Consider the following 12902-nt stretch of genomic DNA (forward strand, 5'->3'; position numbering starts at 1 on the left):
AACAGCTACAAATTACATAACATGTTACTCCAAATGACCTCCATTTGCCTTCCAGCATAGGTGGAGACGATCTGGCCATTCATCGATTGCAGCACGCCCTACTTCCATAGACTTCAAGCATGCCCTAACCCGCGTCCGGGTTATTGTTGTCTTGCTGTATGTAGTGTTTTGACATTTTTAGTGATACAGAAATGCGTATTTGAGATTTGGAGTATTTAAGTATGAACACCACCGGAGCGCAATTTTCATTATAATTTTTGACGTAGGACTACGTCTCTCATTTCTATACCGGGGTGTAAAACCAAAGTTTCGAGAACGAAAGCGTTACGCTGGAGACCGAGATTTTGAGCGTTAATAGCTCTTAAACAACTGAACGAAATGGTATGATAAATACTTCATTTGAAAGATAAAATGTCTACGCGTCATATACTTGTTACTTTTTCATCCAAAAACTTGTTTCAATAGTCTTAAAATTGCTTTCAAAACAGGCTATTGAAATCACCAATCGGTATATAAGCGAACGCCGCTCGTAAACCCACTCAGTTATGATTGAACAGCGATTGGAGCATGTTGTCGCTGTTGTTGTGGAGCTAATTTCGTTTATCATGAAAACGCTGATGAACGGTGTCACCAAGAGCCTGTTTGTGCACCTAAGGCCAAAAGGGAATCCATCAGGAGGAGAGTGATGCCACGGTTCCGCTTGAAACATCGGAGCAGCCGCCACACACACACATACACGCGCGGAATTCTCGTTGCTATCATCGTTGCTGAAAAATAATCTGTTCCCCTGGGAATTGAAAAATACATTCATGCGAAAGAGTTTATTTTAATGTTTTCTATCCATATAACACTGCAACCAAATACATTTGGTTTTGTTATTTTTCAATCAATCGCAATTAACAGGAAAGCTTCTGAATATTTTTTTTCCCCATCAGTGGAAATTTTCGTATCCAATATTGGATGCATAACATGAAAAACGGAAAATGTTTCACATCGCGAAAATCAAGCCATTTTCGAGCGATTATTTGCTTTCTACTCATATAATGCTGCGACCAAATACATTTCGTTTTGGATTTTTTCAATCAAGTGTGATCAACGTAAGACCACGTCTTTTGGTAATTTATTAGAGGTGCAATGAATCTTTAGGAATTCCCGCTCTACGCGCACTGGCAAACAATGTTTACTCAACAATTTCTCAAACGAGAAATGGGTGTTGTGAGAAAGGATTAGCGAACGCGAAAACGACAAACGGCAGAAAGATACGTTTGGAGGTTGAAGGAAAGTGGCAGAAAACTTCTTCATTCTATCATTCAAATAATGTGATTCATACCACATCGTTTTGCCAGAAAGAGATTATTAATGTTCAAAGGAGGAATCGAGTCCTCCGAGGAAATTACCCAGCGCAAATTAGAGTCGACTATCGATTGCGGCATTCGTACACAAATAATTTTATAATGCAGTTTCACCAAAGTGATTTCTTCGGATATATTCACTACATCATGTCATGTATTTCATATTCTTCAATAAGAAATCCATATCCATGGCACCTATCGGTAACGAATTATTATCGAAACCACGATTTTCGCTAAATGCTCCTTTCAGTTCGGCCTGTAAAAAACTTTTCTGTACTCTAATCCATCAAATTTGGAGCCCTGAAAAGGGCCGTTGATTATATGCTAAGCTAATATAGCACGCTCTCCTCGGATACGATGGGCAAGCTGGATGTCCTTGGGCATGATGTGACGCGTTTTGCATGGATAGCACACAAATTGGTATCTTCGAATAAGCCTCCTGCAGCGTCATAACCGCGGAACTTTGGAAGCGCAAGTCGGTTTTGAAGTCCTGAGCAATTCCACGAACCAAATGCTGCAAAGGTAGCTTGCGGATCAGCAATTCGGTCGACTTCTGATAGCGATGAATTTCACGCAAAGTTCCCGGTCGATAGCGATGTGGCTTCTTCACCTATCCTGCGGCTGGTGCGCTTATCCGAGCTGCTTTCGTGTGCCTTACCACTGAAAGACTAACTAGCTATCTGCTTGGTCCCAAACAAACGAGTCGTCACGGTGCGAGAGTAGAGTAAGAAATGAACGAAAGCAAAGGAAGCGTCATTTTATAAACCATAAAAGTATAGAATCTAAATCCCACCCTTATTATATTCGTGAGTATACAGTAAGCTTATATAATAAAGAGGGTTGGGTTTACATTACATTACATTACATTACATTCGATTCATTTATGTTTTATAAAATGACACTTCCCTTGCTTTCGTTCATTTCTTACTCTACTTTCGCACCGTGAGGACTTGTTTCATCGGGACTAAGCAGACAGCTCGTTAGTCCTTCGGCGGTAAGGCACCACGAAAGCAGCTCGGATAAGCGCACCAGCCGCAGGAAGCGTGAAGAAGCCACATCGCTATCGACCGGGAACTTCGCATGAAATTCGTTGCTATCAGAAGTCGACCGAATTGCTGATCCGCAAGCTACCTTTGCAGCATTTGGTTCGTGGAATTGCTCAGGACTTCAAAACCGACTTGCGCTTCCAAAGTTCCGCGGTTATGACGCTGCAGGAGGCTTATTCGAAGATACCAATTTGTGTGCTATCCATGCAAAACGCGTCACATCATGCCCAAGGACATCCAGCTTGCCCATCGTATCCGAGGATAGCGTGCTATATTAGCTTAGCATATAATCAACAGCCCTTTTCAGGGCTCCAAATTTGATGGATTAGAGTTCAGAAAAGTTTTTTACAGGCCGAACTGAAAGGAGCATTTAGCGAAAATCGTGGTGTCGATGATAATTCAATACCGATAGGTGCCATGGATATGGATTTCATTATGAAGAATATGAAATACATGACATGATGTAGTGAATATATCCCCATATCGAAGAAATCACTTTGATGAAACTGTTTACCGTTTGTCGTTTTTAAGTGTTGGGAAAGGGCATTATTTTTGCTGAGTAAATTCCAAGATAAAATCCATTCCTTCTTCAAGCGTGATTCATTCTGCTTTGGATCAACGGAACAGTGATAATCATTTCATACAAAAGATAAAATGTCCAAGAGTTATATGATTGCTATTTATTGAGTCGGAAAATTGTTTCAATAACTTAATGATAGCTTCGAAAACAGGTTATAAAATGACGCTTCCTTTGCTTTCGTTCATTTCTTACTCTACTCTCGCACCGTGACGACTCGTTTGTTTGGGACCAAGCAGATAGCTAGTTAGTCTTTCAGTGGTAAGTCACACGAAAGCAGCTCGGATAAGCGCACCAGCCGCAGGATAGGTGAAGAAGCCACATCGCTATCGACCGGGAACTTTGCGTGAAATTCATCGCTATCGGAAGTCGACCGAATTGCTGATCCGCAAGCTACCTTTGCAGCTTTTGGATCGTGGAATTGCTCAGGACTTCAAAACCGACTTGCGCTTCCAAAGTTCCGCGGTTATGACGCTGCAGGAGGCTTATTCGAAGATACAAATTTGTGTGCTATCCACGTAAAACGCGTCACATCATGCCCAAGGACATTCAGCTGGCCCGTCGAATCCAAGGAGAGGGTGCTATATTAGCTTAGCATATAATCAACGGCCCTTTTCAGGGCTCCAAATTTGATGGATTAGAGTTCAGAAAAGTTTTTTGCAGGCCAAACTGAAACGAGAATTTTCGTTTGGATGCCATACAGCATCGAGAAAATTCCGGAAAGATCTAATCGTTGCTGAAAAATAATCTGCCAGTTCCCTGGGAATTGAAGAATACATCCATGCGAAAGAGTTTATTTTAATGTTTTCTAATTATATGGCGAACACAGCGACCAAATACATTTGATTTCGTAATTTTTCAATCAAGTGTAATTAGCTGTTTATTAGAGATAGGAAATTGCGTTACGAAAGGGGGGGGGAGGTTCAAAATCCGGATTTTTGCGTTACGTAATTTGTGCATGACGCCTGAGGACATCGACAAGACAACATCGTTACTGAACGAGCTGAACGGCGAGGGATCGAGGTATTCATTACCTGGCTTGACCTGACCTGAAATGCAATCAGTTTGTTTTAACTGTGAGGGAGCGCAGAAAAGCCGATCGATCAGAAGGAGAAGAGAAAGTGACCAAGAGAGTATCAGCATCGAAATACGGTTCCTCGGGAAGACATAGAAGCAGCCGCCACACACACACACATACACGCGCGCAACTCTTTTCGTTTGCTGGTTATCGAGAGGAAACCTGGAAAGAAATGATCGTTGCTGAAAAATAATCTGCCAGTTCCCCTTAGAATTGGAAATTACATTCAAGCGAGTTTATTTTAATGTTTTCTATCCATATAATACTGCGACCACATACATTTGGTTTTGTGATTTGTCAATCAAGTGCAGTTAACAGGAAAGCTTCTGAAGATTATTCTTCAGAACAAGGTTTTTTGTATCCAATATTGGATGCATAAAACCTTGAGTCTTCAAAGTAACACTCTCGTTTTTGAAGTCACCCAAATATTTATTTATTCATTCATTCAGGATGGATTTAGATTCAACTTCAAACAAATGATCTCTAAATCAACGATAGTCCTACGTCACCCTTGCGGTTATACCATAGATATAACCCACTTCCTGTTTTTTCCATAATGCAATCTATTCTGAGGCAATGTAATGGGAACAAAGTCCCCATCTAACGAGGATAAGGAACCGTAGTGGTCCTTAGCCGCCGAGGTATCCAAAGGTACCCGAGGATTACAAACCTCCCAACACCCAATAGAGAGATATTAGGCCATCTTCAAGCGGAACTGGAAGACGCAAAAACTGTGAAAGTCGACGAGGCCGCTGTACAAAATTAGCGACGAATGTTGGGCGGAAAGCACGGATGTTCAGATTTGGCAAAGCGTAGGTCTAAATGAATATCTTTCCATTGTATAATATTGAATAGTAGTCCAATCATAGAAAAAACACGATTTTCAAATAAAAAAAATTCATCCAATTAAACAATCCGCTACGTGCGTCGCCTATGAACTACATCAGGGTGATACTGCACATCGATCACACAGCTTTTCGGCGCAGTGCTTTGTTCAGCGGTAACACTCCGATGGAGCACACTGCCGTAGTGAAAGGGTTAAATGCATACTTCTTCGATAAAATTTTGATCGTTCCACCCGTTAGATAGTATTCGAGGATTCCATGGATTTCTTGCTCAGATCAGAATGAAGAAAGAAATTGATGTAATCAGGACAAACACGGTTAGAACAATACGAATAAGGATTACCCTTTACAGGTACTGGCAACTATATTGCCACCAACAAGAAATATTCTTTTCGCTGCACTTGGAATATTATTTCAATATTTTACTTATCCAAAACCTTCTAAAGGTATCTGGCAATGCTCCAATTTTTTTGAGCTGCTAAAAATATACGATATTAATTTGGGAGTCATTTTTATGTAACAAAACCACAATTTTAGAGCGTCGGCAGAAAATTCTGCTTAAATTCGTTGATAATGTTGAAAAGTTTTTTTCTGTAGACGTACTATTTAGGATCTACTGTGTAAGATCATGCAGTTATTTCAATGTAATAAAGGGTGTATTTGATGAAAAATTAAAATTTTATTTTTTTCTTTCAAACTCAATGTAAAAAAACAGTTTTTAATTTGTAAATCGCTAAAATAATCGGTATCGCTGCACTAGAAATATTGGTTTGATTTTTACATAAAAAAAGAGACGAATGAACTCTCAGAGTTTAAAGTCTCTCTAATTCAATACCTTCCTTCCTACATAAAAAAACGTAGAGACGAATGAACTCCCAGAGTTTAAAGTCTCTTTAATCCATCATCATCATCATCATCACATAAAAAAATGTGTAAATATTGATGGCAATATAGTTGCCACGGCCTGTTAACCCCAAAAACACTGCCTTGTAAGTTTACTTTATTGAGCCTTTGGTTATGCAAAAATCAAAACATTATTTCTAGTGCAGTAAAAAACCTGTTTTTCATATAAAGTTTCAAGAAAAAAAATTGAATTTCATCGAATACACCATTTATTTATTGAAATAACTACATGATCTAACACAGTAGATCCTAAATAGTATGTTTACAGTGGAAAACTTTTCAACTTGTTACATTTTCAACGAATTTAAACAGAGTTTTCCGTCGACGTTCTAAAATAGCGTGGTTTTGTTACGCTATTCGAGCAATGGACTATGGTAAAACGGGAGACTGAAACGTGTAAGACCTTGGTTTCAGTCTCCCCTCTTACCATAGTCCATTGCTTGAAGATAATCATAATATCTACTAATGTATACCTGTTACATTGAACTATGGGAAAAAACGTATGTTATACCCCAACAAGATTTTCGTGCCCGAATTTTTGCATGTTCAACCATTAATACATAAAGTTTAAAAAAAAAACAAAACATTGTTAATCATAACACCTCAGATTATGAGGCTAATAGTAGTTTTGTCGCACATGACAGAAACTTTGGATTACACGTTAATTTGTGCAATTCTGATATTGTATTAGTTGGGTGTAAATGTCTATTTTCTCCGCAATTTGAACAGCATTTCATTCCTGTGATAGAGAATTCACATACACAGTATGTCTATAACCTTCGGAACTGGTTGTGATTAAAAAAGTTATTTTGATTTTATTCATTCAATGTACTTTCCACCAGTTGCAATACACATTTAATACCGACTTAATAGCGATTTAAATGCGTGTTATAGCTTATTTTGAGAATTGTCTTAGCTTATAAAGCTAGTTATATAAACAAAAATCAGGTCGTAGAAATGTTAAAAAAGCTGTCTCTAAATCCCTACCATCTCTCTGAAGGTCTATGAAAATTTGTTGAATTTAGTTGTTCCTCCGTGGGATAGCTCGGAAACATGTGACTGATGGCGAGTCAAAAACGATTCCACACTAATGGAATCAAACCGTTGACATGATCAAGCAAATCGATGAGTATTTATATATTAGGAGTTAACAATCTGAAGGATCTGAATGTTTGTAGTTGATTTCTATTGGACTCACAGACGAGTCGTACCACAATAGATCTGCAGGTAGGAAACTTCCCAGCTTTACAGCTCTTTCAAACACACAATTGTCAGAAAACACGAATGCGAATCTTCAATACCTGTATTCTGTGAATCCGCCGGATACAACTGTGTGTAATAATGGGTCGATGTTTCATAATAGGATTCTGAGTCACAAACTGGCTGACAAATTTCACCATCCGAGGATTCAAAACTTGACATTTTGGTATACATTGATCAAATTTGAATAATTTTCGATTTTTCAAATTTTGTATTTCACCAGATCTTTCTCCACTTTTTCTTTCACGACCAAATCTTAATGCTCTTCAACTCAATTTGTAGCCTTCACGAATAAACTACTCTCCATTGAAGAAGCAGTTATCAAACACTTTGGATAATAAACACTTTTCGAATAACTATGCACTTATTCCCATAGAAAACCTTGCGCGATATTGTCAAGCCTCGAAATTCCAACTTAATCGACCGAGTTCTCGAAACAGACTAATTTTCCACCACCAAATCTTACGCTTGTTGACTTTTTCATAATTCCAGCTTTCCCATTGGTTGGTCTGTTGCTGGTGGGTTATGCGGTTTTCTTTCACATTATCCTTCCTTCCCGCTTGTTCTCATCTGAAGGTTGAGGAGAATATCTAGCCCACAATCATCCATAAACTAATACAAAAACTTGGTATCCCACAATTTATGGACATTAGTTGCCAGTAGCTATCATTTTCATTGCAATTATTGTAATGGTTGATGATTGATACATTTCTTCTTGCATGATCCCGCACATGTAAATGATGGTCCCTTAACTTCTCATTGGCCGAGCAAACCACGCCTCCCATAATCTATTTATAGAATTTGGCTGCGTAATGTATGTGCATGTTGAATAATTTGGCTGCATTCTGTGCAAATATCTATATTTAGAACGAAAGCGAAAACAGAATGGACGTTGTGATTCTTGTAGCTTTTGGTTTGATATTCCAGAGATGTGAACATGACGCCAACAAATATAACATGCTCTTCATTGGAGAGTTTTAATCCAATGTTTACTATTTGGCCTTTGTAAAATATAAACAACATGTGCGACCATTGATTCGAACTCGTTGCATCACCGACGCTCAATTGTTTTATTCCTTTTCGTGTCCTCTCGGTACGAAAATCATACAAAAGAAAATAGAATCCTTTGCTGGCGCCAGTTCGCCGAAAATCGGGTGCAGTAAACTTGTCAACAATGTCACCATAGACTTGCTTCGAGTGAAGTTGTTCAAATTACAAGCACAAGTGGTTTCGTGTCGTTTAATACTTGGGAAGATTTATTGTATGGTTTAGTTTCCTGGTGGTCGTTTTGCAAGTTTAAATGTTTATTATGCTGTGTACTGCAATAGTTATTGCTTCCACATGATTTCGAATATGGTACTAGTGAGTTTTACCGATATTGATTTCTTATCAATTTTACAATAACCAATGCAATGCTTAAGAAATTTGTTTTCCATATACTTATTTTATGTTCGGTTTATCCGAAGAAAATACAAAATAAATATTAAATTATTTTTATATATTTGGGAAAAAATCAAGAATGTTTCATTTGTTTTGTCTTTAGAAAAACTCGTATTTCATTTCTGCGTGATATGAACAGTAGACAGCAGTAGTAGACATTTGAAAAACCCTCCCGCTCTAAATTATTTTCGAGTAGTTATCGACACCACGTCGACCGAGCGACGAAAAGTGCTACAAAAGTGATGGAATCCAACCCCGCCTTGTCCCCCGCAGATAGCACTACCTAAAGTTTCAGCCATAATTACTGGAAGATAACTCTAACTGAGTGAAACGGCATCACTGGCGTTTGCTTTTTCTCTTTCACGCTGGACTGTCATTTGAATAAACAAATGAGAGCGGAGCGGGCGGGAAATTATTAAAAGCAAGTAATTTTCACAATAAACAAGAGTATTCTGTCTTTAACGCCTTTTTGAATTTTAGCTGAATTCTAAGCAACATTTGGTTATCCACTCGTGATTTGGTGTCTACGAAATAAAAGGAATAAGGAGACTTGATATTTTTCATGTAATGCTGCCAATGATTGCCGTAACGATACTGCTATTCCGGCTATGTCGCTGTGAAAATGTGCTGCTTTACACCTCGAGCGTCTTGTACGGAACTATGGATACATTCAGGATAAAGAATTAAAGGAAACTATATAATTCAAATAAGGTGGCTTTGAGTTGCGCGTCTTTAATCAGGTATGTATATTTAAGAATATGCTAATGATTGCATTGATAGCATGTTTTTTTCCAAAACAGATTGTCTCTAAGCAACAGTTACACATATTCTTCATATGTGAAAACAAAAAATAGGTTGAATCGGCAACAATCATAAAACAATGGTAACAGCAATCAAATATATTCAATGAAAGGATGGACTAACGTGTATTTTATTTCAGAATATACCGCATTGTTTCTGCCACTTCCTAACTTTCACATTTGAACTGCTTCGTCAGTTGCCGGTGTCACCAATTCAGCAAATGCATTACATGTAATATTTATTTACAAAATTTTTTAGAACCAATTTGTGAATACATTTATATTTCAGTGTGAATTTACCTCGTCTAAATCAGAAAAGCATTACACGAGTATTGGACTGGATGGAATCACTTGGAATAGAATTATGATGGCTCGAAATGTTTTATCAGTATACTGTAAATTCTCGAACCAATACAAACATGAGCTGAGAGGAAATTTACTAATGCTATAACATTTTATTGTATAGTCGTTGATTCTGTAGTATAGTTATGTATATCATAGTATAGTCATATTGCATAGTGATAGTATCAGTATAAATATGTACAATAAAAATTAAAAATAAAATGGTTCAATGTTTATTTACTTTGTTTTCTTATGTTTCACCTTTGTATACAATGTAACGGTACCGGTCGAGCAGTGTTGCAATAGGTCGACGTCGTGCCAGATTGGCACAGTGTTGGCACGTAATTAGATGTCAAATACAAAGGAAAAAAATAGAATCCTTTGCTGGCGCCAGTTCGCCGAAAATCGGGTGCAGTAAACTTGTCAACAATGTCACCATAGACTTGCTTCGAGTGAAGTTGTTCAAATTACAAGCACAAGTGGTTTCGTGTCGTTTAATACTTGGGAAGATTTATTGTATGGTTTAGTTTCCTGGTGGTCGTTTTGCAAGTTTAAATGTTTATTATGCTGTGTACTGCAATAGTTATTGCTTCCACATGATTTCGAATATGGTACTAGTGAGTTTTACCGATATTGATTTCTTATCAATTTTACAATAACCAATGCAATGCTTAAGAAATTTGTTTTCCATATACTTATTTTATGTTCGGTTTATCCGAAGAAAATACAAAATAAATATTAAATTATTTTTATATATTTGGGAAAAAATCAAGAATGTTTCATTTGTTTTGTCTTTAGAAAAACTCGTATTTCATTTCTGCGTGATATGAACAGTAGACAGCAGTAGTAGACATTTGAAAAACCCTCCCGCTCTAAATTATTTTCGAGTAGTTATCGACACCACGTCGACCGAGCGACGAAAAGTGCTACAAAAGTGATGGAATCCAACCCCGCCTTGTCCCCCGCAGATAGCACTACCCGCTCTAAATTATTTTCGAGTAGTTATCGACACCACGTCGACCGAGCGACGAAAAGTGCTACAAAAGTGATGGAATCCAACCCCGCCTTGTCCCCCGCAGATAGCACTACCTAAAGTTTCAGCCATAATTACTGGAAGATAACTCTAACTGAGTGAAACGGCATCACTGGCGTTTGCTTTTTCTCTTTCACGCTGGACTGTCATTTGAATAAACAAATGAGAGCGGAGCGGACGGGAAATTATTAAAAGCAAGTAATTTTCACAATAAACAAGAGTATTCTGTCTTTAACGCCTTTTTGAATTTTAGCTGAATTCTAAACAACATTTGGTTATCCACTCGTGATTTGGTGTCTACGAAATAAAAGGAATAAGGAGACTTGATATTTTTCATGTAATGCTGCCAATGATTGCCGTAACGATACTGCTATTCCGGCTATGTCGCTGTGAAAATGTGCTGCTTTACACCTCGAGCGTCTTGTACGGAACTATGGATACATTCAGGATAAAGAATTAAAGGAAACTATATAATTCAAATAAGGTGGCTTTGAGTTGCGCGTCTTTAATCAGGTATGTATATTTAAGAATATGCTAATGATTGCATTGATAGCATGTTTTTTTCCAAAACAGATTGTCTCTAAGCAACAGTTACACATATTCTTCATATGTGAAAACAAAAAATAGGTTGAATCGGCAACAATCATAAAACAATGGTAACAGCAATCAAATATATTCAATGAAAGGATGGACTAACGTGTATTTTATTTCAGAATATACCGCATTGTTTCTGCCACTTCCTAACTTTCACATTTGAACTGCTTCGTCAGTTGCCGGTGTCACCAATTCAGCAAATGCATTACATGTAATATTTATTTACAAAATTTTTTAGAACCAATTTGTGAATACATTTATATTTCAGTGTGAATTTACCTCGTCTAAATCAGAAAAGCATTACACGAGTATTGGACTGGATGGAATCACTTGGAATAGAATTATGATGGCTCGAAATGTTTTATCAGTATACTGTAAATTCTCGAACCAATACAAACATGAGCTGAGAGGAAATTTACTAATGCTATAACATTTTATTGTATAGTCGTTGATTCTGTAGTATAGTTATGTATATCATAGTATAGTCATATTGCATAGTGATAGTATCAGTATAAATATGTACAATAAAAATTAAAAATAAAATGGTTCAATGTTTATTTACTTTGTTTTCTTATGTTTCACCTTTGTATACAATGTAACGGTACCGGTCGAGCAGTGTTGCAATAGGTCGACGTCGTGCCAGATTGGCACAGTGTTGGCACGTAATTAGATGTCAAATACAAAGGATAGATCGACAAAATTATTGCAAAGTGGCACGATATCGGCACCGTTGTCGACACCATTTTCTGGGACCGATTAGGCACAACAAAGTAGAGTGGGCTGCTATATACCGTTCGCGAATTTTTATAGCAGATAAAAATCAGTCCCCATATCAGCTAATATTGACAATAATTGGTGCATGCATATTGAAGTTTCATTCAATATGACACAGCACGCAAAATTCTGGATCAATGATTGCGTACAATTATATCATTCAAAAATTGCACACAATACTAATGCTTATCTGTTTCAAACATAGATGTCGCTATGCGGAGACAAAATACACTGAAATTGTTTCAATCAATTGACGAATTTACGCAAAGCTGAATCAGCTCATGCGACACCTACATTAGAACTCAGAACTACAAAAGTGAGGGTGTTAGTTTATTTTACGCACTGAAAAGCAAGATTCGGTGGTGATTATTTATTTTATTTCAATTTAGATTCATTTCAGCCATTCGATGTCGTCAGTATATGGTAAGAAAGTTGGAGTTTTGTATATTTACGATGTTTTCAACACGCGATTTGACCAAAGTCATAGATAATCTTCGAAAATTTTAAGTTTGATAATGCATACCGGTTATTGATACTATGGATAATTGCGATGAAATCGATATCATATCAAATTGGCTGATATCATTGATTATGTAGGGGCCGATACGAGAAGGATTTGCAGTATTTTTAGCACAAAACACCCTATTCATCGTTTACTTAGTTGAAAAAATTATAGGAGGTTGTGTCCAAGATACGACCGCATTGTTGACGTAGAACTACGCTGTTATATTATAAAAGTCGCTTGTTTAAACCTTGGATATTATTCTATAATGCTGTGAAATTTTAGAAACAACTGCTTAGTAGAATAATCTCTGAAATGTTTTTTTCATTGTAGAATCAGTTGACGATAATTAATTG

At 37.3% G+C, this 12902-nt stretch overlaps 1 protein-coding gene and 2 long non-coding RNA genes across 3 annotated transcripts in view; 2 read left to right on the forward strand and 1 right to left on the reverse strand.

The window, feature by feature from the left end:
- LOC129761713 (heart- and neural crest derivatives-expressed protein 2) overlaps positions 1-7488 on the reverse strand; it is a 31398-nt gene extending 23910 nt beyond the window's left edge. The window contains exon 1 of the mRNA XM_055759452.1: positions 7103-7488. Coding sequence (XP_055615427.1) covers positions 7103-7235 — 133 coding nt within the window. The 5' untranslated portion in view covers positions 7236-7488. The remainder of the gene's footprint in view (positions 1-7102) is intronic.
- A 1510-nt stretch (positions 7489-8998) lies between these two features.
- Positions 8999-9837, forward strand: LOC129763139 (uncharacterized). The gene is made up of 4 exons (XR_008740802.1): positions 8999-9241; positions 9302-9384; positions 9442-9533; positions 9591-9837. It is a non-coding gene; the product is annotated as an uncharacterized LOC129763139 (long non-coding RNA).
- An 800-nt stretch (positions 9838-10637) lies between these two features.
- LOC129762855 (uncharacterized) lies at positions 10638-11785 on the forward strand. The gene is made up of 5 exons (XR_008740729.1): positions 10638-10874; positions 10930-11189; positions 11250-11332; positions 11390-11481; positions 11539-11785. It is a non-coding gene; the product is annotated as an uncharacterized LOC129762855 (long non-coding RNA).
- The last annotated feature ends 1117 nt before the right edge of the window (positions 11786-12902 follow it).

Source organism: Toxorhynchites rutilus, chromosome 1, assembly GCF_029784135.1.
Source record: "Toxorhynchites rutilus septentrionalis strain SRP chromosome 1, ASM2978413v1, whole genome shotgun sequence".
Lineage (NCBI taxonomy): Eukaryota > Metazoa > Arthropoda > Insecta > Diptera > Culicidae > Toxorhynchites > Toxorhynchites rutilus.